The sequence below is a fragment of the Oncorhynchus kisutch genome, linkage group LG8, assembly GCF_002021735.2.
Source record: "Oncorhynchus kisutch isolate 150728-3 linkage group LG8, Okis_V2, whole genome shotgun sequence".
Lineage (NCBI taxonomy): Eukaryota > Metazoa > Chordata > Actinopteri > Salmoniformes > Salmonidae > Oncorhynchus > Oncorhynchus kisutch.
Window position 1 is genome coordinate 15,279,403 of NC_034181.2, and position 26,001 is coordinate 15,305,403.

Sequence of the window (26,001 nt, forward strand, 5' to 3'; positions counted from 1 at the left end):
GCAATAGAAAGGCCACAATGTATTATTCCAGCCCAGGTGCAATTCAGATGTTGGCCACTAGATTGCAGCAGTGTATGTGCAAAGTTTTAGCCTGATCCAATGAACCATTGCATTTCTGTTAAAAAAGTTGTATCAAGACTGCCCAAATTTGCCTCATTTGTTTATTAATAACTTTTCATGTTCAAAACTGTGCACTCTCCTCAAACAATAGCATGGTATTCTTTCATTGTAATAGCTACTGTAAATTGGACAGTGCAGTTAGATGAACAAGAATTTAAGCTTTCTGCCAATATCGGATATGTCTATGTCCTGGCAAATTTTCTTGTTACTTATAACCTCATGCAAATCGCATTAGCCTACGTTAGCTCAACTGTCCCATGGATGAGACACTGATCCCGAAAAATTGATGGCTACGAATAATATATATGAGAACTCTCTTGGTAGATAGTGTGGTCTACAGCCTATCAAAAGGTACTCTACCTTATGATACAACCAAGACTATTAGACATAGCACACAAACCTTTTCTTACCAAACATAGCTTCTCTATCCTGCCGATGCATAGAAAATCCCACCAGCTCTATATTATACGTGTCGTCATTCAGCCACGACTCTGTGAAACATAGGATATTACAGTGTTTAATGTCCCGTTGGTAGGATAGTCTTGATCGTGTATCATCCATTTTGTTTTCCAATGATTGCATGTTGGCCAATAGAACGGATGGCAGTGGAAGTTTACTCACTTACCTACAAATGACTTGGACTTGGGCCTTCGCGTCGGACTCATTAAAGAAAAAAATCTTTGTCCAGTTCGAGGTGAGTAGTCGCTGTTCTGATGTCCAGAAGTTATTTTCGGTCATAAGAGACGGTAGCAGCAACATTATGTACCATGGTGTTCATGGGGTTCAAGGGGTATAACGATCTCCCTAGGGTGAGATTAATAAATTGGATGAATCACTCTCTGTCCACAAGGAGGCACCCCTCCCCATAGGTGGAGCATTACTGGGATTGATTGCTTTTTCTTGCCTGTAGCTCACTAGTCCCTATGAGCTGTCTAGCGATACAGGTTATGGGCTCTGTGGAAATTGTTTGTTGGTAGCAGAGTCGAGGGAACAAGAAGGGTTGAACACGACCGTGCTATTATCCCACAGAGTCCTTGTGGTTCATATGAACCCCGAAATTAGCTGTCTTTCTACAGCTCAAAGCTTTTCATTCCTAGGAATTAAATTCTGTCCCATTCTCAGTTAGGTCACAAAGCACTTTGTCGCCAGCACATATGACTGGTCAGTAGGATAACCTCCATGATAAAGTATTTTCCTTGGGTTTATTTTTGATGTGTTCGGTCCACTGCTGGGTTCCAGATGGTTACCGGAACACATCTTACCACCTAATCCGAGTGAGGCTTGTTGTGACAACAGTATCCCCAGGTGGCACAATCAGGGGATGTCACTGAATTCCGGAGCCCTTGTACCCAGAGTGGGCAGGGAACTCAGAGTGGGATGGGCACTGTTTTTTTTTCAATTGCAAGTTCCACCGTGTTAACGGGTGTCCAAAGTGTTGTGCATTTAAGTTCAATGAAAAGTGTCCCTTCTCCACATTCAGACACACCGTTGTCAAGAATGGTAGAAATGGAAAAATAACCAATCTCTCCCAGTCCACAAGGTGGCATCCGGCCCCTTCAAATAGCACTTCATGGGAGGCTCGCTGTCTACTCCGATTAATGGTGCGCATGTGCAGTGTCGCCCTGAATCATGCTAACAGTGAAGTCAGGTTACAGGCTACAATTTGTTGTGAGTCCCCTCAGCACCTGTTTTGAGGAAGGAAATATCCTCCGGTCTCCAGAAGCAGGCAATCCGGTCTCCAGAAGCAGGCAATCCGGTCTCCAGAAGCAGGCAATCCGAGTGGTTTCTTTGTAGAAGATCCAGGTTGACGGGTACAGCCAGTATTTCCTGGTTTCAAAAAGGAACAGGGCTTTGCGTCCCATTTTAGACCTACATGCCCTCAACAAGCATCTCATGTAGTGTATGGTTGTTGAAAATGTTGGGAGGGGTTGTTAGGTAATTTGGGGATGGGGAGGGTCTATTAGAAGTTAGTAGGGCTCTTTATATTTTCTCAAAAGTACTGAGTTAGGTAGGAGGATATAGAAATGTTGTTAACCGTGATTGACCACACAGTAGGTGTGGTCAATGGCGGCATGCACCTTTAACGTTGGTTTGCAGACCGCCATTATATCATAGACGAAGAAGAAGAACAACAACAACAACAACAAGCACCTCAGAGTCTACTAATTCAGAATGACAGCCTATTGGCTGGTGGCAGCAGAGTTGAGGGAGAAAACAGTGCTACACACATTCATGGTACTGTCCCATGTTTGGTCTCTAGGCTTCATAAGAAACCAGAAAAAGAGCAGTGTGACTCCATCTCAGCACATTCCGTTTCTGGGTCTTGAGATAGACTCACACGCATATCATCGCGCTTTTTAATACCCGTGGAGGGTGTCTGGTTTCCAGCTCTGCTTAGCCCATATTTTGGCTGGGTCACACAGTGTGTTTTCGCCAGTGCCTACACCTACTGTGGTTGATGGCTTCTGTGATGGAAGTCATTCCCCTGTGCTAGTCCCTCACCTGGACGCATCTTGCAGCTAAGCCAGTAGCTTCGGGTGTCCCCGTCATGCCGACCGGCCCTGGCCCAGTGGTGGGACCCTCTGCTATTGTCAGTTGTATACCGCAAGCTACAGAAGCGTCCCCCTGGATCGACAAAATGTCAGTGGTGTGCATCAACAGACGGGGAGAGGCTGGTTGTGTTCAAGAGGATCAAAACCATAATGTATTATGAGTAAATTGTGACTGACGACAAATAATAATGAGTAATTATTTATGATGCAATGTTCTTTGTCGTTCAGTCAGTCGGCTTTTGCCTGCACTGTCGGCTGCAATGACAAACAAGCCCTCTGTCTCTCTTCCTCTTAACCTTGCCTCGCTCCCTATTGCTGAGCAGCAGTGTGCACATAGTATTGCTACGGCAACGCATGTCCCTGGTTACCTCAACTCTTTTATCCGGGTGGGACCCTGTTTCTCAGGAGTGAAGGCTAAACCCCTGGGTGGTCTACCAGATATGGGAAATGCTCGGCAGGGCAGACATAAGCATTTGATGCTTTGCAAGAAAAAACGATCAATGTCGTCTGTTTTTCTCGATAAGGGACCCGACGGATGCTCTGGCACCCCAGTGACCTCGAACCCTCCTCTACGGATTTTTCCCTGTGGAGCTGATTCAGCCCACATTGGAAAGGGGGCGCCTGGAGGGCTTGTTGTCGATTCGTGTGGCTCCCCTTTGGCCCAAGCAACCTTGGTTTGCGAGGATCATTTGCCTGTTGGGCGGGGACGCATGGCAAGTCCCACTGCGCAGGGATCTGTTGTCCCAGGCGCATGGATGGGTTTGGCACCCTCGGCCAAGGCTTTGACCCTGGCTATGGTGCCAAAATCAATTGTGCCTTTTCAGAGTTCTCTGGGGAACATTTGAATATTCCTACAGAAGCTTTCAAGCAGGAGGTTTTCAACCTTATGCCCTGGTAGTGCGGTTCCTAAAAGGTGTGCACTGTCTCAGACCACTTCCTGTTTGGATCTTTTCTCAGGTTTTTGCCTGCCATATGAGTTCTGTTATACTCACAGACATCACTGTTTCCTATCCAATATTAATAATAATATGCATATATTAGCAACTGGGACTGAGGAGCAGGCAGTTTACTCTGGGCACCTCTGGACACCTTTCATCCATTTATATTAGTGCAGGGTGAGCTGCACAGTGAACTTACTTCTAGGGCACACCGCCTCTGTCACGACTTCCGCCGAAGTCGGTCCCTCTCCTTGTTCGGGTGGCGTTCGGCGGTCGATGTCACCGGCCTTCTAGCCATCGCCGTTCCACTTTTCATTTTCCATTTGTTTTGTCTTTGTTTTACACACCTGGTTTCAATTCCCCAATTACATGTTCATTATTTAACCCTCTGTTTTCCCCATGGTTTTTGTGCGTGTTTGTTTGTTGTATTTACGGTCCGTATTGTGGGCTCGGTATTATCGACTTGTATTTGTAAGTCTTGAGTAAATGTAGGTGTATTTCTCATCTCTGTTGTCCTGCACCTGACTCCTCTGCACCAGCTACACCCAGACCTATTACAGCCTCAGTGCTAACAGTATAACTCTGGTTTATAGCATACAATAGCTGTAGGATCAGCAGAGGCATTCAGGGTAGTAAGAGGGACATAAATTAGGTTTCTTACATTGTGTCTTCCAGCACCCCTGGGATAATGTATATTTGCCAAAGCATTACGCCAAAGCATTTATCCTCCAATACCTTATCCCCCAGTGTACTTATACCTGTGTTCTCTGTTTGTCTGTTGCCAGTTCATTTTGTTTTGTGATACCTACCAGCGGCTTTCCCCTTGCTACTGTCTGTTCTAGTTACTGTTTTCTAGTTTTTACCGGTTTTGACCCCTGCCTGCTCTGACCCTGAGACTGCCTGCCGTTCTGAATCTGGATTACTGACCTCTGCCTGCCCTTGACCTGTCGTTCTGCTCCTGTATTAGTAACAAACTTTTGTTACTTCGACACTGTCTGCATCTGGGTCTTACCTGTAATGTGATACAAACAGAACAAAATGTCGATAAACATACCTGAATTTGTCCAGTAGAAACTCTCGTTTGCAACTGTTGGACTAATGATTACACCCTGTATCCTCTAGATGCAGGCAAGAGTGTGCAAGGCAGTATTGAATGTGTCACTATCTGTCCATGTGTCACTGTCTGTCACCTTTTTATCTCAACCTGTGTGCACCTACGTTGTAAACTTTCATTCATAGGCTAGGTTGTAGCAAACTCATGATGGGTACAGGGAAAATTAGTAGCCTAAATCTATTGCTGTTACATTGAACTGGGTGAATAGAAAAAGAATGATAATCATCCAATATGCTGTAATAGAAATAAGGCCATGCTCATTATTATTATTTTTTTAATTCCATTTTTTATTTTTTTTAGCAAAGGGTAAAATCTACAAAATTAGTCCACTCTGTTCATAACCGATTCTAGTTTTGGGAACAGAAAACTGTGTTGAGATCAAATGTTTCATTGATGTGAAAATGTGCATAATGTCGGACAAAATCCACCACGCTCCATCTTCTCCCGCTGCCGGTCACTGGGCTTCCTCTCATCCCCATATTTGGTAATCCAGTGAAATATTTGGCGTATTGTTTTATCCAGTGACGATTTTAAATGTTAGTGGGGGGAAAAAACAACAAAGAATTTGCTTTGGAGGTGGGTGATGCTACAGGACCTAGCAGGGTCTTGTAGATGACATGGAGCTAGTGGGTTTGGCGACGAGTATGAAGCGAGGGCCAGCCAACGAGAGCGTACAGGTCGCAATGGTGGGTAGTATATGGGGCTTTGGTGACAAAACGGATTGCACTGTGATAGACTGCATCCAATTTGTTGAGTAGGGAATTGAACCCAATGACTTTCATCTGCAGTCGGTTGCTTCACCCTTACCACTCAAACAAGCCCATTATCTGTTAAGTTTCCCAAACTCGGTCCTGGGGCCCCCCCTGGGTGCACGTTTTGGGTTTCGCCCTAGCACTACACAGCTGACTCAAATAACCAACTCATCATCAAGCTTTTATTATTTGAATCAGCTGTATAGCGGTAGGGAAGAAAAAAAAACGTGCGAACAGGGGAGGGCCCAGGACCGAGTTTGGGAAACCCTGTGGTAAGTGACAGGATGGAAAAGAGAGAGGTTTATGCTGTGTTCTCTTCAGAACTAGGAAACTTGAAAATATCTGACTTGTTAACGGGTTGTACGCAGCACGTTTATAAACAGTTAACAAGTCGAAAATGTCAGTTTCCTAGTTCTAATTAGCATGTGAACGTGACGTAACCTAACATAATTTAATATATTATGCTTTGGTATTGTGTCAGTGTTAATTAAGACTGGTCCTCAGGTATTGGAAAATCTTTAATAATCCAATGTTTTATGGAATGGATGAATATGTTGATTAAAACAACATCACATGAAATCATGTTAACACAGACTGGAGAAAATAATACAAACAGACTCACAAAAGATATGGGAAAGATTGTTGTTGTTCATTAAAAGCACACAAAATAATATCATGGCCATGAAATAGCCTGTCACCTATTAGCAGAAAAAACTAACAAAAAAAACATTCTCTCCATTGTATTTTGGTGTGTTTCTGTATATTTTGGTGTACTGTATGGTTGTTTTGTGTTGAATATGAAGAATGAAATAAATTGTCTATATCAAAAAAAGGGGGGAGGGGCTGAGTACCGAAATGGAACTGGATTCGAGAACCGAACCAAGGGGCCAGGGTTTCGATAAACCGAACGGGAGACAACCATCTGTTGCCTAGCAACGCTCCTCGGCGTCTTCTGGAGTTTGCAGTGACTGCTGGGAATCTGAGGCCAGACTGAGCGACCGCCCTTTTTAGACGAACGAGAGAAGAGCAACGCTGCAAGTGTCGGGAAAGAGCTATTCGCAAAAACAACTTAATAAAGCGGCAGAACGTAACTTGAGGTATGTTTTCAGATGTATGATGTGAAATATTTCAGGCAAATTATGTCTAAATTAGGAAATGTCTCAGGAAAAAGTGTATTTTAATGCGCGATTTGATGACGTACTGGCGATGGTCAAACTCGAAATGGGGAGAGCCTTTACGGGCCTATTTGAAAGGATTAGCTTCTGTAACTTGTTGGCTAACGTTAACTGGATTGTTCGCTGCTTCTTATAACCCATTATGTAGTTAGCGTTGGTGTTATTAGGTAAACATTCTGATTTAAATATATCGTTAAGTTTGATTTTACGGCCCTCAATTATAGCCCGAGGCCTTCTGCTGCAGCTAAGCTTGCTAGCTACCGTTAGCATTGTCTGCTATTTTCAATTGGTCAACTTGATGCCAATCACACTGCTGTCAAACGCATGATTGGCTGAATTCGACGTCTTCTCTTTGCATCGGTATCATTCTATTGGATAACACATGAGATTGACGCGATTTTCCTGCCTGGAACGTTATCATATTTCATGAAGAAAAATCTGAAATACTGTCGGTCCAATTTGTTGCGAACACAAACATACGATAAACAGCGATATTTCCCACATATTGCCCAAATTAGCAGATAAAGATGAAAATATACAGTACCAGTCAAAAGTTTGGACACCTACTTATTCAAGGATTTTTCCTTATTTTACTATATTCTACATTGTAAAATAATAGTGAAGACATCAAAACTATGAAATAATACATATGGAATCATGTAGTATCCCAAAAATTATTAAACAAATCCAAATACATTTGAGATTATTCAAAGTAGCCACCCTTAGCCTTGATGACAGCTTTGCACACTCTTGGCATTTTTTTATTTTATTTATTTTACTAGGCAGTTAAGAACAAATTCTTACTTACAATGACGGCCTACCATAAGGCAAAAGGCCTCCTGCAGGGACGGGAGCTGGGATTAAAAATAAAAACATATTTAGAGAAAATTCTCTCAATCAGCTTCAGCTGGAATGCTTTTCCAACCGTCTTGAAGGAGTTCCCACATATGCTGAGCACTTGTTGGCTGCTTTTCCTTCACTCTGCAGTCCAACTCATCCCAAACCATCTCAGTTGGTTTGAGGTCGGGTGATTGTGGAGCTCAGGTCATCTGATGCAGCACTCCATCACTCTCCTTCTTGGTAAAATAGCCCTTACACAGCCTGGCGGTGTGTTGGGTCATTGTGCTGTTGAAAAACAAAGGATAGTCCCACTAAGCGCAAACCAGATGGGATGGCATATCACTGCAGAATGCTGTGGTAGCCGTGCTGGTTAAGTGTGCCTTGAATTCTAAATAAATCAGACAGTGTCACCAGCAAAGCAACATCGCACCTCCTCCATGCTTCACAATGGGAACTACAAATGCGGAGATCATCCGTTCACCCACTCTGCATCTCACAGAGACATCTTGCATTTGGACAGATTTCCACCAGTCTAATGGTGTCCTTTAGTAGTGGTTTCTTTGCAGCAATTCGACCATGAAGGCCTGATTCACGCAGTCTCCTCTGAACAGTTGATGTTGATGTTGAGTTACTTGAACTCTGGGAAGCATTTATTTGGGCTGCAATTTCTGAGGCTGGTAACTCTGATGAACTTATCCTCTGCAGCAGAGGGATCTCTGGGTCTTCCATTCCCGTGGCGGTCCTCCTGAGAGCCAGTTTCATGATAGCGCTGGATTGTTTTTGCAACTGCACATAAAATATGGAATGTTGTTTGTCTTTGCTTATTTGAGCTGTTCTTGCCCTAATATGGTCTTGCTATTTTACCAAGTAAGGCTATATTCTGTATACCACCCCTACCTTGTCACAAACCAACTGATTGGCTCAAACGTATTAAGAAGGAAAGAAATTCCACAAATGAACTTTTAACAAAGCACACCTATTAATTCAAATGTATTCCAGTGGACTACCTCATGAAGCTGATTGAATGCCAAGAGTGCAAAGCTGTCATCAAGGCGAAGGGTGGCTACTTTGAAAAATCTCATATTTTGATTTGTTTAACACTTTTTTTGGTTACTACATGATTCCATATGTGTTATTTCATAGTTCTGATATCTTAACTATTATTCTACATTGTAAAAAATAAAGGAAAAACCCTGGAATAAGTAGGTGTCCAAACTTTTCACTGGTACTATAAATATTAATAAAATCTGCAGAATGCCCAATGATAACATTGTATTTAAATCTATGTTAAAATCCCATTACTGTCTGTGCATCAATATGCTGTGAGCATGTTTAACTTGTTTGCCCAGATGTAATTGTACACTGAGTCCATATAGTCTGTCCTTACTTGTGATGTGAACTGTGTGTCATCTCTACATGGATTTCTTCCTTGTGTGCAGGTGAGGGGCTGAGCCATGGCAGATAAGGGTGAGGGGTGTGGTAGTCAGTTCCCAGACCATTATAAAGTAATGCTGGACAAACTGAATGAACAGAGACAGCTGGACCAGTTCACAGACATCACTCTCATAGTAGACGGTAAGCTCATCCTCAGTGACGTTTGTTGAATTGCAGAAAGTGAAGGTGCAGCTTTAGCTTGTCAACCAAAAGTTATTTATATATTTTGTTTTTACAAACGCAGCCTTGTTTCAGCCGTGTAGGTTAATAGTAAAACAAAAAATGTTTTTTTTTTATATCCTTGTGTTAAGGAAAAATGCCCACATTGTATGAAGTATTCTATTATGTGCTGTACAGTTCATGCGTTCATCTTACCTCTGGTCTGTAGGACACCAGTTCAGGGCCCATAAGGCAGTGTTAGCAGCGTGCAGTCAGTTCTTCCACAAGTTCTTCCAGGACTTCACACAGGAGCCACTAGTGGAGATTGAAGGTATGTACTGCTGAACCACTGATGCATCCACTGACGTATGTCTGTCATCAATCAAGAAAATAAACGATAGCCCTATAGACCCTGAGAAACAAAACAAGGCCTACATCCACTTCTGACAATAACTATAAGACTATCACACAATAACCCAATGTACCCATCAATCCCCTGTGTTGTGCAGGAGTGAGTAACTCAGCTTTCCGCCAGCTGATGGAATTTACGTACACAGCTACGCTGGCTGTCAGTGGGCCAGAGGAGGTCAACGACGTGTGGAAGGCAGCAGAGTACCTCCAGATGCAGGAGGCCATCAAGGCCCTCAACAACAGGTTGGACGGCCATTATAACCTCTGGACCCCCTTACTACTAATATAGTCCCTTACTACTTACTGTGCCTTCAGAAAGTATTCATACCCCTTGACTTATTCCACATTTTGTTGTGTTAGAGCAGGTATTACCAAACTGGAATTTCCAGGGGTACGCGCAATGCCGTCGGGGGTACTCCAAATAAAAATGTGATTTACGTTAACGGGATCGATATGACAACTACCAGTGAAAATAGAGAGCGCCAAATTCAAACCACATAAATCTCATAATTACAATTCCTAAAACATGTGTCTTATATCATTTTAAAGGTAATCTTGTTGTTAATCCCACCAAAGTGTCCGATTTCAAATATGGTTTTCAGCAAAAGCACTACAAACGATTATGTTAGGTCTCCACCAAACCACAATAAGCACAGCCATTTTCCAGCGAAATATAGCATTCACAAAAAGCAGAAATAGAGATAAAATTAATCACTAACCTTGAATTATCTTCATCAGATGACACTCATAGGACTTCATGTTACACAATACATGCATGTTTTGTTTGATAAAGTTCATATTTATATAAAAAATCGGAGTTTACATTGACGTATTAGATTCACTAGTTCCAAAAACATCAAGTGATTTTGCACAGCCGCATCGTTTCAACAGAAATACTCATCATAAATGTAGATGATAATACAAGTTATACACATGGAATTATAGATATATCTCTCCTTTCAAAAAAAGTTTACGGAAAAAGCAACCCATGCAATAATCTGAGACGGAGCTCAGAACAGTAGCCAAATTAGCCGCCATGTTGGAGTCAACAGAAACCAGAAAATACATGATAAATGTTTCCTTACCTTTGATGAACTTCATCAGAATGCAGTCCTAGGAATCCCAGGTCCACAATAAATGCTTGATTTGTTCGAAAATGTCCGTTATTTATGTCCAATCGGCTACTTTGGTTAGCGCGTTTGGTAAACAATTCCAAAGTCACAAAGCGCGTCCACTATAACGTGACGAAATATCCAAAAGTTCCGTAACAGTCAGTAGAAACATGTCAAACGATGTACTGAATCAATATTTAGAATGTTGTTTACATATATCTTGAATAACATTCCAACCAGGGAATTAGAATGACTTCAGATGACCGGTGGAACGCAGGTCCTTCTCCTATGAACTCGCATAGTGAATGCATGGTCAACTCGTGGCAGTGGTGACTTTCCTGTCTCATTCGACCCCCCTTCACATGAGAGTCATCAGACAAAGTTCTATTGACTGTTGACATCGAGTGGAAGGCGTAGGAAGTGAAAACTCATCCATATCTCGCTGTAATTTCAATGAGAAATTGGTTGAAAATCTGCCACCCCCAGAAAAAATCCAAACAGGAACTGGAATTTCTCAGGTTTTTGCCTGCAATATGAGTTCTGTTATACTCACAGACATCATTCAAACAGTTTTAGAAACGTCAGTGTTTTCTATCCAATACTAATAATAATATGCATATATTAGCAACTGAGACTGAGGAGCTGGCCGTTTACAATGGGCACCTTTTCATCCAAGCTACTCAATACTGCCCCTGCAGCCATAAAAAAGTGAAATAAATATATATATTTATATATTTACTTAAAAAAATAAAAAAATCATTTTCAAACAGTCCATTTATATTTTCCAACAGGGCTATACATTTGGGTGAGATTTTTTTCTCGCCTGATTAGCCTCGTTTCACTGCCAAAAATACAATTAAACCAGCTAGTGTTCAGCGAATTAACAACACAATGTCAAATACAGGTAGCCTAGTCAAATAATTAATATCCAGCCAGCTGTGCCACCAGAGACTCTGGGTTCGCGCCCAGACTCTGTCGTAACCGGCCGCGACCGGGAAGTCCGTGGGGAGCGACGCACAATTGGCCTGACGTCGTCCGGGTTAGGGAGGGTTTGGCCGGTAGGGAAATCCTTGTCTCATCGCACACCAGCGACTCCTATGGCGGGCCGGGCGCAGTGCGCGCTAACCAAGGTTGCCAGGTGCACGGTGTTTCCTCCGACACATTGGTGCGGCTGGCTTCCGGGATGGATGGCGCTGTGTTAAGAAGCAGTGCGGCTTGGTTGGGTTGTGTATCGGAGGACGCATGACTTTCAACCTTCGTCTCTCCCGAGCCCGTACAGGAGTTGTAGCGATGAGACAAGATAGTAGCTACTAAACAATTGGATACCACGAAATTGGGGAGAAAAAGGGGTAAAAAAAAAAAATGTAACATCCAATCACGTTAACCGTTACTCTTCTGCGAGAATTCCGCTAACGGTCCATATGTAGCCAAACGTAGCTGCTGCTCATTCCGTTTGCTCGAAGATGCATAAGTGGTTAAAAAAAGTCACACATACCAGAGACGTGTACCAGCTCTACTGGTAGACCTGCTACTACCAGCAGAACTACACCTGCACCTGTCGACAACAGAAGTTGTTCTCCTTCAACGAGCACATCCAATGCTAGCATCAGTAATTCTACATTTGTTGTTAGCCCAGCTAACATGGACACTGATAGTTGTGAATCTGATACAGCCGAAGAGCTACTGACCCCTTACCCGGGAAAACACCGAACAACAGACAGGGTCATTGGATCATCAAAGAGGCGCAAATATGATGAGAACTACATTGATTTGGGGTACACTTATGTTGGGAGTAGTGCCTTTCCTCAGCCACAGTGTGTTATTTGTGCAAAAGTACTATCTCACAACTCGATGAAACCTTCACTCTTGCACGGACATTTAGAAACATAACATGCCAATTTAAAAAATAAACCAGAGGAGTTTTTTCAGAGAGAATTAAGACGACTTTCGAGTAGTAAGACATGTATAAAAGCAACAGATACCATTAATAAGAAGGTGCTAGAAGCGTCTTATATGGTGGGCTACCTAGTGGCTAGGACAGGCAAGCCCTATACTATTGTGGAGGACTTGAATTCTTCCTGCTACCACGGCTATGGCTGGGACAATGCTGGGGGAACAGGCAATGCCTTCATCAAACAGCACGACGCATCAGTGACATGGCAGGAGATGTTTTGAAACAATTACTGCTTTGCATAGAAGCCTGTGAATTCTATGCCTTACAGCTGGATGAGTCAACAGACGTGGTGGGCCTGGCACAGCTCCTGGTATATGTCTGTTACAGCTGGATGAGTCAACAGACGTGGTGGGCCTGGCACAGCTCCTGGTATATGTCTGTTATAGCTGGATGAGTCAACAGACGTGGAGGGCCTGGCACAGCTCCTGGTATATGTGTGTTACAGCTGGATGAGTCAACAGACGTGGTGGGCCTGGCACAGCTCCTGGTATATGTCTGTTACAGCTGGATGAGTCAACAGACGTGGTGGGCGTGGCACAGCTCCTGGTATATGTCTGTTATAGCTGGATGAGTCAACAGACGTGGTGGGCCTGGCACAGCTCCTGGTATATGTGTGTTACAGCTGGATGAGTCAACAGACGTGGTGGGCCTGGCACAGCTCCTGGTATATGTCTGTTATAGCTGGATGAGTCAACAGACGTGGTGGGCGTGGCACAGCTCCTGGTATATGTGTGTTACAGCTGGATGAGTCAACAGACATGGTGGGCCTGGCACAGCTCCTGGTATATGTGTGGTACAGCTGGATGAGTCAACAGACGTGGTGGGCCTGGCACAGCTCCTGGTATATGTCTGTTACAGCTGGATGAGTCAACAGACGTGGTGGGCCTGGCACAGCTCCTGGTATATGTCTGTTACAGCTGGATGAGTCAACAGACGTGGTGGGCCTGGCACAGCTCCTGGTATATGTCTGTTACAGCTGGATGAGTCAACAGACGTGGTGGGCCTGGCACAGCTCCTGGTATATGTCTGTTATAGCTGGATGAGTCAACAGACGTGGTGGGCCTGGCACAGCTCCTGGTATATGTCTGTTACAGCTGGATGAGTCAACAGACGTGGAGGGCCTGGCACAGCTCCTGGTATATGTCTGTTACAGCTGGATGAGTCAACAGACGTGGTGGGCCTGGCACAGCTCCTGGTATATGTCTGTTATAGCTGGATGAGTCAACAGACGTGGTGGGCGTGGCACAGCTCCTGGTATATGTCTGTTATAGCTGGATGAGTCAACAGACGTGGTGGGCCTGGCACAGCTCCTGGTATATGTCTGTTACAGCTGGATGAGTCAACAGACGTGGAGGGCCTGGCACAGCTCCTGGTATATGTCTGTTACAGCTGGATGAGTCAACAGACGTGGTGGGCCTGGCACAGCTCCTGGTATATGTCTGTTATAGCTGGATGAGTCAACAGACGTGGTGGGCGTGGCACAGCTCCTGGTATACTGTATGTCCGTTACATTTATGGGGGATCAATTAAGGAAGACATCCTCTTCTGCAAACCACTGGAAACCAGGACAACAGGAGAGGATTATTTAAAGTACTGGACAGCTTTGTGACATCAAATGGACTTTGGTGGTCAAGATATGTTGGTATCTGTACTGATGGCACAAAATCCATGACAGAGAGACCATAGTGGAATGGTAACGCGAGTGCAAGCAGTTGCTCCCGACGCCACTTGGGTACACTGCAGCATCCACCGAGAGGCTCTTGTTGCCAAGGAAATGTCTGACAGCTTGAAATACGTTTTGGACACTATAGTAAACTTTAAAAAACTTTGTTAAAGCAAGGCCCCTGAACTCTCATGTATATTCTCCACTATGCAATATGGGCAGCGACCATGTAACGCTTTTACAACACACAAAAGTGCAATGGTTATCAAGGGGCAAAGTATTGACACGTTTTTATTAAAATTGAGAGACGAGCTTAAAGTTTTCTTTACTGACCATAATTTTTACTTGTCTGACCGCTTGCATGATGACGAGTTTCTCACACGACTGGCCTATCTGGGAGATTTGATCTGAATCTAGGATTACAGGGACTCTCCGCAACTATATTCAATGTGCGGGACAAAATTGAGGCTATGATTAAAAGGTTGGAGCCCTTCTCTGTCTGCATTAACAAGAACAACACACAGGTCTTTTCATCGTTGTATGATTTGTTTTTGTGTGCAAATTAACTCAGTTTTACGGACAATGTCAAATGTGATAAAGCGAAGCACCTGCGCTGGGTGCGCAATTAAGCAGGTACTTTTTCGAAAAGGATAACACAAACAACTGGATTCATTATCCCTTTCATGCCCTGCCTCCATATCCGGCCTTGGCAAATCACACTGTTAAGACACTGATGCTCTTTGCAACCACGCACCTATGTGAGAGTGGATTCTCGGCCCTCATTAGCATGAAACTAAATACAGGCACAGACTGTGTGTGGAAAATGATTTAAGACAGACTCTCTCCAATACAACCCAACATTGCAGAGTTATGTGCATCCTTTCAAACACACCCTTCTCATTAACCTGTGGTGCGTTATTCACAATTTGCGATGAACAAATAAGGTTTTATATGTAAGATGGTTAAATATAGAGCAAAATTATTGATTATTATTTGGTCCTATAAGAACTCATTCTTATGTTTAATAAATGTATCTTATAGTGTGTGTGTGTGGTAGGCTTACAATGATGGCAAAAAACAACATTTGAGAGTGCTCTGACCCTGGTGCTAGAGGAGGTTCGCAGCTGGAGGTTGAATGTTTGAAGAGGTACGGAACTATAAAACGTTTGGGAACCACTGTTGTTTTCTCTCACCCATCCACACAAAATACACCATAATGACAAAGTGAAAACATGTTCATAAAAATGTTAGCAAATGTATTGAAAATGAAATACAGAAAGTATTCACGCCCCTGAGTCAGTACGTGTTGGAATCCCCTTTGGCAGTGATTCCAGCTGTAGGTGTTTCTGGGTAAGTGAGCTTTGCACACCTGGATTGTACAATATTTTCAATATTTTCACATTTATTTTTTTAATTCTTCAAGCTGTCAAGTTAGTTGTCTAGGTGTTCGAAGCAGCGTCTGTCATTGCTAGACAGCCATTTTCAAGTCTTGCCATAGATTTTCAAGTTGATTTAAGTCAACTGTAACTAGGCCACTCACCTAACTGAGTTAGGAAGGATGCCTGTATCTTTGTAGTGACTGGGTGTATTGATACACCATCCAAAGTGTAATGAATAACTTCTTCAACATGCTCAAACGGATATTCAATGTTTCCTTTATTTTTTACCTGTCTACCAATAGGTGGCCTTCTTTTGTGAGGCATTGGAAATCCTCCCTGGTCTTTGTGGTTCAATCTGTTTGAAATTCACTGCTCGACTGAGGGACTTTACAGATACTTATGTGATGCACAGAGATGAGGTAGTCCATGCACTTTATTAAGTGACTTGTTAAGCACATGTTTTACTCCTGAACTTATTTAGACCTGCCCTAACAAAGGGATTCAATACTTATTGACTCAAGACATTTCAGCTTTTCATTTTTTAAATTTAAATTTTAAACAATTTGTGAACATTTCTAAAAACACAATTACACTTTAAAGGGTATTGTGTCACTAGCCTACACATAATCTCAATTTTAATCAATTTTGAATGCAATAAATATTATGGCTGAACCCAAATGTGTTGGTTGATAAAATACCTGTATTTATGGGAAAGATGTTTGAAAAGGGTATTTTGTTTGTAAATTATATTGTAAATTGTTATGGTAGAGTTATGTCTTTCATGGAGTTATCAGAATTTTATGGGACGATCTGTTCAATCCAAGATTACAACCAATTGATTACAGCATTACCCCAAAAATGGATGAGGCAGTTGGCAGCGGAAGGAGGTAGGGAACTGGTCTGTCTGCCCAATATAAAGGATCAACTGACAGAGGAATATAAATAGGAAAATATACCAGTTTCATTTGAGGACCAAGGATGTTGACAGCTGTGCCATACAGATTGCAAAATAGTTGGGAAGAGATTTATGATGTACCGATTCCATGGTACAGGGTGTATCAGGTGATATATATATATATATATATATATAAAATAATGACGCAAGATTCAAGACTTTGTGCTTTTCAGCTAAAAGTATTATATAGAATTCTTGCCACCAACAAAATGTTAAATAATGTTGCATTCAATCATCGAAGCTCTGCAGATTTTTTTGTGAGGATACAGAATCAATAGACCATTTATTTTGGTATTGCCCTCAGGTAGCCTGTTTTCTGGTTCAGGAATGGCTGAAAATGCAGAACATTGATCTACAATTTACCCTAGAAATAGACTTAGTTAAAAAATAAACTTTTGGGAACCATTTTTTCAGGACCCAGTCTTTCAAAGATAATTTGTAAAAATCCAAATAACTTCACAGATCTTCATTGTAAAGGGTTTAAACACTGTTGTCCCATGCTTGTTCAATGACCCATAAAAAAATTATGAACATGCACCTGTGGAACGGTCGTGAAGACCCTAACAGCTTACAGATGGTAGGCAATTAAGGTCACAGTTATGAAAACTTAGGACACTAAAGAGGCCTTTCTACTGACTCTGAAAAACACTAAAAGAAAGATGCCCAGGATCCCTGCTCATCTGCGTGAACGTGCCTTAGGCATGCTGCAAGGAGGCATGAGGACTGCAGATTTGTCCAGGACAATAAATTGCAATGTCTGTACTGTGAGACGCCTAAGACAGCACTACAGGATAGACAGCTGATAGTCCTCGCAGTGGCTGTCCACGTGTAACAACTCCTGCACAGGATCGGTACATCCGAACATCATACCTGCGGGACAGGTACAGAATGGCAACAACAACTGTCCGAGTTACACCAGGAACGCACAATCCCTCCATCAGTGCTCAGACTGTCCGCAATAGGCTGAGAGAGGCTGGACTGAGGGCTTGTAGGCCTGGTGTAAGGCAGGTCCTCACCAGACATCACCAGCAACCATGTCGCCTATGGGCACAAACCCACCGTCGCTGGACCAGACAGGACTGTCAAAAAGCACTCTTCACTGACGAGTCGCGGTTTTGTCTCACCAGGGGTGATGGTCGGATTTGCGTTTATCGTTGAAGGAATGGAGCAGGATCGATTTGGAGGTGGCGGGTCCATCATGGTCTGGGGCGGTGTGTCACAGCATCATCGGACTGTGCTTGTTGTCATTGCAGGCAATCTCAACACTGTGAGATACAGGTCATACATCCTCCTCCCTCATGTGGTACCCTTCCTGCAGGCTCATCCTGACATGAACCTCCAGCATAACGATGCCACCAGCCATACTGCTCATTCTGTGGATGATTTCCTGCAAGACAGGAATGTCAGTGTTCTGCCATGGCCAGCGAAGAGCCCGGATCTCAATCCCATTGAGAAAGTCTGAGACCTGTCGGGAACTTGCAGGTGCCTTGGTGGAAGAGTGAGGTAACATCTCACAACAAGAACTGGCAAATATGGTGCAGTCCATGAGGAGGAGATGCACTGCAGTACTTAATGCAGCTGGTGGTCACACCAGATACTGACTGATACTTTTGTTCAGGGACACATTATTCCATTTCTGTTAGTCACATGTCTGTGGAACTTGTTCAGTTTATTTCTCAGTTGTCGAATCTTGTTATGTTCATACAAATATTTACACATGTTAAGTTTTCTGAAAATAAACGCAGTTGACAGTGAGAGGACAGTTTTACTGTTGGGAGATCTGGAGAGACCGGGTCAGTCAATTAATAATATACTAATACTCTTAGTAAAAGTATTTATCTTCAACTCGCAGTCTGTGGATTCAATTAGATAGATTGAATTTCTATGTTAAACATCACAGCATAGTTGAAAAATATGTGGTGTGTAGAAATCCAAAGAGGGTGGCCAGCAGAGATAGGTGGGATGGGCTGAGGGAAGCTGGGTTGGGATGTGGAATTGGAGACCAGTGGGAGTGGAGTTGTTGGGTGGGGTATAGAATGATGGTCAAAGATAAAAGCATAAAACAAAAAGTTTGCTTGAATGACACTGAGGGACAGTGTTTTTACAGCTAATGCCGGGTTTGCCTGAGGCTGATGCCGTGCAGGTGTTTGTACACGTGCATATACTCACACTCTCATTCAAATGTGCACATACACGGACACACGCAGGTAAATAGTGCCATGTATGCACTCAAACATATTCAGTTGGCCTTGCGGTCATGATTTTTGTTGTCCTTGATGTCTTTGTTGTTTTTTGCATTGTTGTTTTCTGTTTTGCTTTGTCTTTCTCTTTAAAAAAATAAATGTTGTTGGTTGTTGGAGCATGAGGGGGGGTCTTGGGGATGGGGAATGGGATTTTTTATTTTTGTATTATTGTAAAAAAAAAAATACTGGGGGAGGGGGACTCAGATGGTTGAGGGGCTGCTCTTGAGGAACTGTGGGGAGGGATCTTGGGTTGTTGGGTTGTTGATCGCTGTTTCTGGTCCCCGTTTTTTGACCTTGTGGTAGATCTGTCGACGTGCCCTTGACCAGGTTGTTGACCCTGGTTGCTTCTGTGTGTTATTCTGGATGGGAGTCTGTTAGATTACTAATGTAGTTGTTGAGTGGCTTGACTGCAAGTATATTATATGTTTTAAACATTCAATAAACAAAAATGAAACATTTTACATTCAGGCTCTAACACAACAAAGTGGAAAAAGTCAAGGGGTGTGAACACTTTCTGAAGGCTAGCCCCCTTTTTGTGTGGTGTTGGGTTCCAGTCTTGTTTAATGGTATCTGTTGGAATGTAAAGTACTTTGAATGAATACAACCCTTTCTCTCTCTCTTTCTCCATAGGATGGGTGATGGCACCCTCTTCCAGCTATCCCAGACTCTGGTGGCGGGGAATAGCAAGGCCAAGAAGAGAAAGATATCTGAGATTCTTCCCTCAGTGGAGGGGGAGCAGGTTGGAGATCTACAATGGCACATTATGTTTGTAGTTGTTATAACATAAAATCGCATAAAGTGCAAAAAAGTGTCCCAAATGATCCTCATCATCCTCTTCATCATCTGTCCTTTCCTCCTGATATGTATTGCTGTGCTGACCCAAGTCTGTCCTTGCAGGTGGAGATTGAGGTGGAGATCGGGGAGGGTACCATTGAGGTGGAGGAGACGGGGCTGGAGGAGGTGGTGGACGCTGCTCGGAACACCCAGGCAGTCTCGGATGACTCTGCCCTGGCTCTGCTTGCTGACATTACCAGCAAGTACCAGCAAGGGGGGCTAACGCTGCACGTCCTGAAGAAGGAAGGACTGAAGGAGGTAAACGAAGCACTCTGTTTCTCTGTTGCACATGTAAAAACCACACACTTGGAAGGACCGTGACCAACCTTGATTCAAAACAAAAAAACAATTATATATAAGAATATGTTTTGTTGACGTTTCCAATCTTTCTCAAAACAAGTAATCCTTTCATCTCAATGCATCCATACATCATGGTTGGTGTGTGTGTGATCCAGGAGATGGTGTATCAGGAGGAGACGGTGACACCTCCCAAGACTCTCGAGAGTCTGGAGATGGTCGAGGTCCAGATCTCTCAGCTGGACAAGATGTTCCGCTGCAACAAATGTGACCGCAGCTTCCGCCTCTACTATCACCTTAAACAGCACATGCGCGCCCACATGGCCGCGCTGGACAAGCCTCATGCCTGTTGCCACTGCGGGAAGGCGTACACGCGGGAGGGGGCGCTTAAACAGCACCTGAACACATTACATTACGAGGCGGAGGAGCTGTCACGCAGCCAGTCCCAGAAGAAGAAGACACACGTGTGCGAGTACTGTGACAAGCAGTTTGACCACTTTGGACACTTCAAGGAGCACTTACGAAAGCACACTGGTAAGAGTTATCATACCAAGAGGGATTAATTCAGGGGTTCATATTTGTAGAAGTGCCTGGGTTAACTATACACTGAGTGTACAAAACATTAGGAACACCTGCTCTTTCCATGATAGACTGACCAGATAGATATCCAGGTGAAAGCTATAATTCCTTATTAATGTCACCTGTTAAATCCACTTCAATCAGTGTAGATTAAGGGGCGTAAAAGGGTTAAAGAAGGATGTTTAAACCTTGAGACATGGATTGTGGATGTGTGCCATTTTAGAGGGTGAATAGGCAAGACAAAATATGTGTCTTTGAACGGCTTATGGTAGTAGGTGCCAGGCACACTGGTTTGTGTCAAGAACTGCAACACTGCTGGGTTTCTTCCGTGTGTATCAAGAATGTTCCACCACCCAAAGGACGTCCAGGCAACTTGACACAACTGTGGGAAGCATTGGAGTCAACATGGGCCAGCATCCCTGGCATGGACTTTGTAGAGTCCATGCTCTGACGAAATTGAGGCTGTTCTGTTGAAGGTGTTCCTAGTGTTTTGTATAGCTGATGTGCATTTGTAGTTTCTAGGCAGACTAAAACATGGCATCAACAGCACTTCATTGCACATCAACAACACCTTTCTTCTCTCTGAGTGTGATCTTTGATTGTGCATTGATGAGTGAGTGACCTGTTCTTGTGAGGTGAATATAAATCAGACCACCTTAATAGGATCTCCTGAGTTATGCAGTGAGTGTAATAAGTAGTTTATCCCTTGTGTGTGTGTAGGTGAGAAACCGTTTGCGTGTCCAGACTGCCATGAGCGCTTTGCCAGGAACAGCACATTGAAATGTCACATGGCTGCCTGTCAGAACGGCGCCGGGGCCAAGAAGGGACGCAAGAAACTATACGAATGTCAGGTGCAGAGAACGCTCTTGTTTTTTCCTGATTTATAAGGAGTCAAAATCACCCATCACATCCCTGAGTAGGGCATATGCTGGATTGTAAAATGACCTCTCTCCCCCCCCCCCCCCCCTCCCCAGGTGTGCAGCAGTGTGTTCAACAGCTGGGAGCTGTTTAAAGACCACCTGACGACACACACAGGAGAAAAGCCTAACCATTGCACCATGTGTGACCTCTGGTTCACCCAGCCCGACGACCTCCGCCAACATCTCCGCGACCTGCACGGCGTCACAGACGACAAGCTGATAACCCAGGAACTGGTCATTGCCGCCGCGGCAACGCAAGAGGAAGTGACCAGGGAGGGGAAGGGAGGCAAGAGGGGGACCCTTCTACTAGAGGACGGGATAAGCGTGGAGCATGTTACCGTGGAGCCCGTAGGTGTGGTAGCATTGGTGGAAACAGCCATGTTGGTGGATGGGGAGGTGACCGAGATGTGTGAGGAGGACATAGAGAGACTGAAGGAAGCGGGTGTTGAGATCCGGGTGCTGCAGATGTCAGCAGAGGGACAGGTGAACTCTGAGATCCAGGTGGAGGGGAGCGAGGTGGAGGTGGAGGAGGATTCGCAACCGGCTATTGCTGTATGAAGCGGGAGCGGGGCAACATCTCAAATCATACCCTATTCCCCATAAATACACTGCCTTGGCTCTGGCCACAAGTAGTGCACTGTATGGGGAATAGGGTTTTATTTTAGATGTGAGCTGATTTTTGTCAAACTGGAAAAGCTCCCCCTTACCCCCTTCACCCTATGAAATAATAGGGTAACGGACAGACGAGGATTGGATGTTACTCATATTTCTAGAGGGTATTTATTTGGAGCCTGATGTCATGGCTCTGTCTTCCTCTGTCTGCGGCAGAGAGAGACCGGCTGAATGCCTTCACAATGAACCCGTTCAAGGTTTCGTTTCAATCTTTTTTCTTGTTGCTTTCTTCTGTTTTTTACACTTTAGGATGTACATTTGAGATGATCAATATTAATTTGCTAAGACAATATGCCATCTATAAAGATCCCTACTCATTTCTATGGTGTCACCAGCAGACACCACTTATTGATTGGGATGCACCGTGTGTTAAACTGTCATACGGCTGCAGACATATGGCTGATATGCCTCACTGATGACGCCACATATTTCCCAGTTTGAACCCATCTGAAGCACAGCTCTGTTTGTCGAAAAATAATTCAGAGCTTGACTAAAGAAAGAGCATGTTTGTAATGGTGTCCAGCCACTAACTGGTAAAAATAACTTTATTTTCTTAACCTTTTAATCAGTTTGTTTATCAGAATAATAGCTGTTAGTGTGCTTAAGTTTGCCCCCCCCCCCCCAATTCCCTGCTTGACTTCCTGTCTACCTCTTCCTACTTCCTGTTCTGACTGCAGCCCACTAAACACTGGGTTTTATGTATGACACTGTTACAGCATGATGCTCCTCAGAAACAGAAGTAAGTAAGTATTAAGTGAACCCGTTTTGTTTGTTTTTATTTGACACATGTTCATAGTTGTATTGTTTTATATGTACAGAGCAATAAAGAAGTGATGTAATCAATACATTTGGAATTCTCCAAATGTTTCCATACCAGTATTTCTTACAATGCTTTCAAACATGCCTTTTTGAGACGTGGAAGGACTGAAGATTAGATGTTTAGCTTACTAAACATGAATAATGAACCCCCCCAAAAATGTATGTATGCTTGTAAATATAAATGTGGCTGATGTAAACCACAGTGGTTCTGTCTGTTGTTGTTTACTGCGTGTCTCTCTGTCTGTCACTCCTCTTCTTCCACCACAGCAGAAGGACCTGGATAGGGCAGCATACAAACAGGTTCATATCAATAGCGGTGATGATGGCGTCCAGAACACATTGTCATCCTCAAGGAAACTGCTTACTGTAACCTTTGGTTATCTTGCCAGTGCCTGGTCAAATAGGGTTAAGGACGTGTGGACAGGGAATTTGGACCATGATCTTCCTAATGGTTATCTTCAGAATGTTCTGACTCGGAACAACTGGGGCCCCATCACTGGCTACCACATCGTTGGCTGTTGGCATCATCCTCTGATTAACCTCTGGCAGGAGGAACTCAATGCAGGAATCCAGAGATGATGAAACCGGAGAGGCTTCTGAAGATGTGTTGGCCTGGCTCTCGTCCCCAGTGTTGGTGATAGTCTCATCAACAGCGAAGTTGCCTTCCCTGGTGTTGGTGATGCTCAGATGGAGTGCAGTGGTGGAGGTGCTTTCCTCTGTCCTAGAGATACTCAGGATGACTGTATCATGATGATGTGTTTGTGTTTCTTCCGTTCAGACCGAGTGGGCATTCCACACCACGCGCCTAGAGACATCTGTGACTTGCTTTGCTTTGCTCTGCGGAGCAGGGCGCAATTGAAAGGAGTGATAACTGGGGTGGCATTAAGTGTTGAAGATCAACTGAAATTGAAGATTCCCGTTGTCTGTGTTGCCCGCCGTTTGGTGTGATGCAGACCCGGTGGAGAGTGTGGTGAAACAGAGAAGACAGTCTGTCCTACTGAGTTTTGATGCAAGGTCATTACCCAACAGTCAAATTAGGATGTGTCAGTTGTCCCGAACCTATGACAGTGTTTTAGGTGCCAAGCGTATGGTCATGTTGCAGCAGTGTGTAGAATGGAGATTTCTGGATGTGAGAAGTGTGCAGGAGGGCATTAGACAAAGCAAGGTTTAGTATCAGTGAAAGAAAAAGTTGGGTGTGTTAACATTAGAGTTACCCATGGTGCTGGAGATCAGACGTGTCCAGTGAGAGAGAGGCAAGTTGAGGTTGCCATGATCAGAGTAGTACAGATACAGATACGTATGCTGAGCCAGTGAAGAGAGTAGCAGAGGAAGATGATGGGTCCAGGGCAAGGTATCCTAGGAGGATCCCTGTGAGTAGGCTGAGGCCAATATAGAGTGGTAGGAATAACATGTGCTTCAGTAACGTTGGATTCTTAGCATTCATAGCCATGGTTATCAACTGTACCACAGAAATGGAATGTGAATCACAGAAAATAGATGTTGTGGTGGTAGCTGCAGAGAAGTACTTGGGTTTACGAGGTTTTACTGCAGAAGAGTTACAAGGTGTGTTGAACGATAGTGTCCCGTCCTTCCAGGATGCTGGACTGGTGTAGGATCAGACAGGGTAGTGGAAGAGTGGTGAAGTTTTAACGGGTGTAGGGTTAGTTGGTAGGGCAGTTTTTCTTCCCTTTTTGTGTAATGACTTCACACTCCAGAACAGTAGGCTGACACACAGCCCATACAGTAAGTGGCAGCATACACCTCACACCTGTTTGTGGACCACCATAATACCGAAGAAGAAGGCCTGCCTAGCGTTATCCAATGAGGTTGCAGGAACCGGTAAAGTCTCATATTTTGTGCCCTGCATGGAAGTTTGATTTGAGGACAGTGCTCGAGCTAGTGGACATGTGGCATGGCAGCTGCGGGCGGATTGATACTGAGTTTCCTGAAGTCCCACACGGAAATGGAATTCATGTCAAGGGACCGGGCGAGGAAGATGGCGGATGGCAAAGCCGAGTACTTTCTTCTTTGAGACAAATACAGGAGAAAAAGATACATGTTATGCGCCTGAATGTCCTGAGCAGTCACTGGATAGGGAACTCAAAATCGATCCTTACAAAAATGAGGAGAAAGAACCTGCGTCGTCAGGTGAGATGAAGGCTTCCGAGCCTCACCCCAATGATCAAAAAAATGTCCGAGATGACTCTGGTCTAGTGGGAGTAAGATTCGTGGAGAAAGTAGATCCATGCCATTTGGGCGCTCTGTTTGTAGTATCAGGCTGGGAAAGGGAGGTGGTCAAATGATCAATTTGCTCAAAGTATCCAGAGGTGGCCTTGTTGATTTTTTTCTTTGCCTGGTGCTCAGAAGGAGAGGGTGCTGCGTGGAGCGCCCCTGAAAGGAGTATTAACTGGGGTGGAGTTGGGTGTTAAGGTGGATCAACTGAAGTTGGGGATCCCCGGTGTCTGTTATGCATGTCGTTTGGTGCGACGGAGACCCGGTGGTGAGCACAAGACTGAGGAGACCCTGTGTTCTTTTGAGAAATGTTTGCCAGATCAAGTCATGCTAGGGTATATAAGTAATCCCGTGAGAGCTTATGTTCTGATCCCACTACGGTGTTTCAGGAGCCAAGTTCATGGTCATGTTGCAGCAATATGTTGGAGGGAGATTCTGAGGGCATGGGACACTAGAGTGTGTAGCTTCCCCCTTTGCTCTCAGAACAGCCTCAATTTGTCGCGGCATGCACTCTACAAGGTGTCTTAAGCGTTCCACAGGGATGCTGGCCCATGTTGGATTCACATTCACAAGAACAGGTCACTCACTCATCAATGCACAATCAAAGAGATCATACTCAGAGAGAAGATAAGTGCAATGAAGTGCTGTTGTTGCTATGTTTTAGTCTTCCTAGGAACTACAAATACACATCAGCTGTACACAGAGTGTACAAAACATTAGGAACACCAACAGAACAGCCTCAATTCGTCAGGGCATGGACTCTACAAAGTGTCAAAAGCATTGCATAGGGTTGCTGGCCCATGTTGACTCCAATGCTTCCCACAGTTGTGTCAGGTTCTATGCAGCA

At 44.0% G+C, this 26,001-nt stretch overlaps 1 protein-coding gene across 2 annotated transcripts; it reads left to right on the forward strand.

The window, feature by feature from the left end:
* Positions 1 to 5,932: 5,932 nt before the first annotated feature.
* Positions 5,933 to 23,119, forward strand: LOC109896158 (zinc finger protein 131). 2 transcript variants are annotated; one of them, XM_020490435.2, is made up of 9 exons: positions 5,933 to 6,573; positions 8,931 to 9,066; positions 9,314 to 9,415; positions 9,594 to 9,738; positions 19,432 to 19,540; positions 19,699 to 19,893; positions 20,091 to 20,466; positions 21,232 to 21,362; positions 21,486 to 23,119. In XM_020490435.2, exons 2-9 carry the CDS (start codon positions 8,946 to 8,948, stop codon positions 21,987 to 21,989), a joined length of 1,683 nt encoding a protein of 560 aa, XP_020346024.1. In that variant the 5' UTR covers positions 5,933 to 6,573; positions 8,931 to 8,945; the 3' UTR covers positions 21,990 to 23,119. The 2 variants fall into 2 exon arrangements, with proteins under 2 accessions (XP_020346024.1, XP_020346025.1); XM_020490436.2 differs by having other exon boundaries at positions 6,320 to 6,573; positions 20,094 to 20,466.
* Positions 23,120 to 26,001: the final 2,882 nt, after the last annotated feature.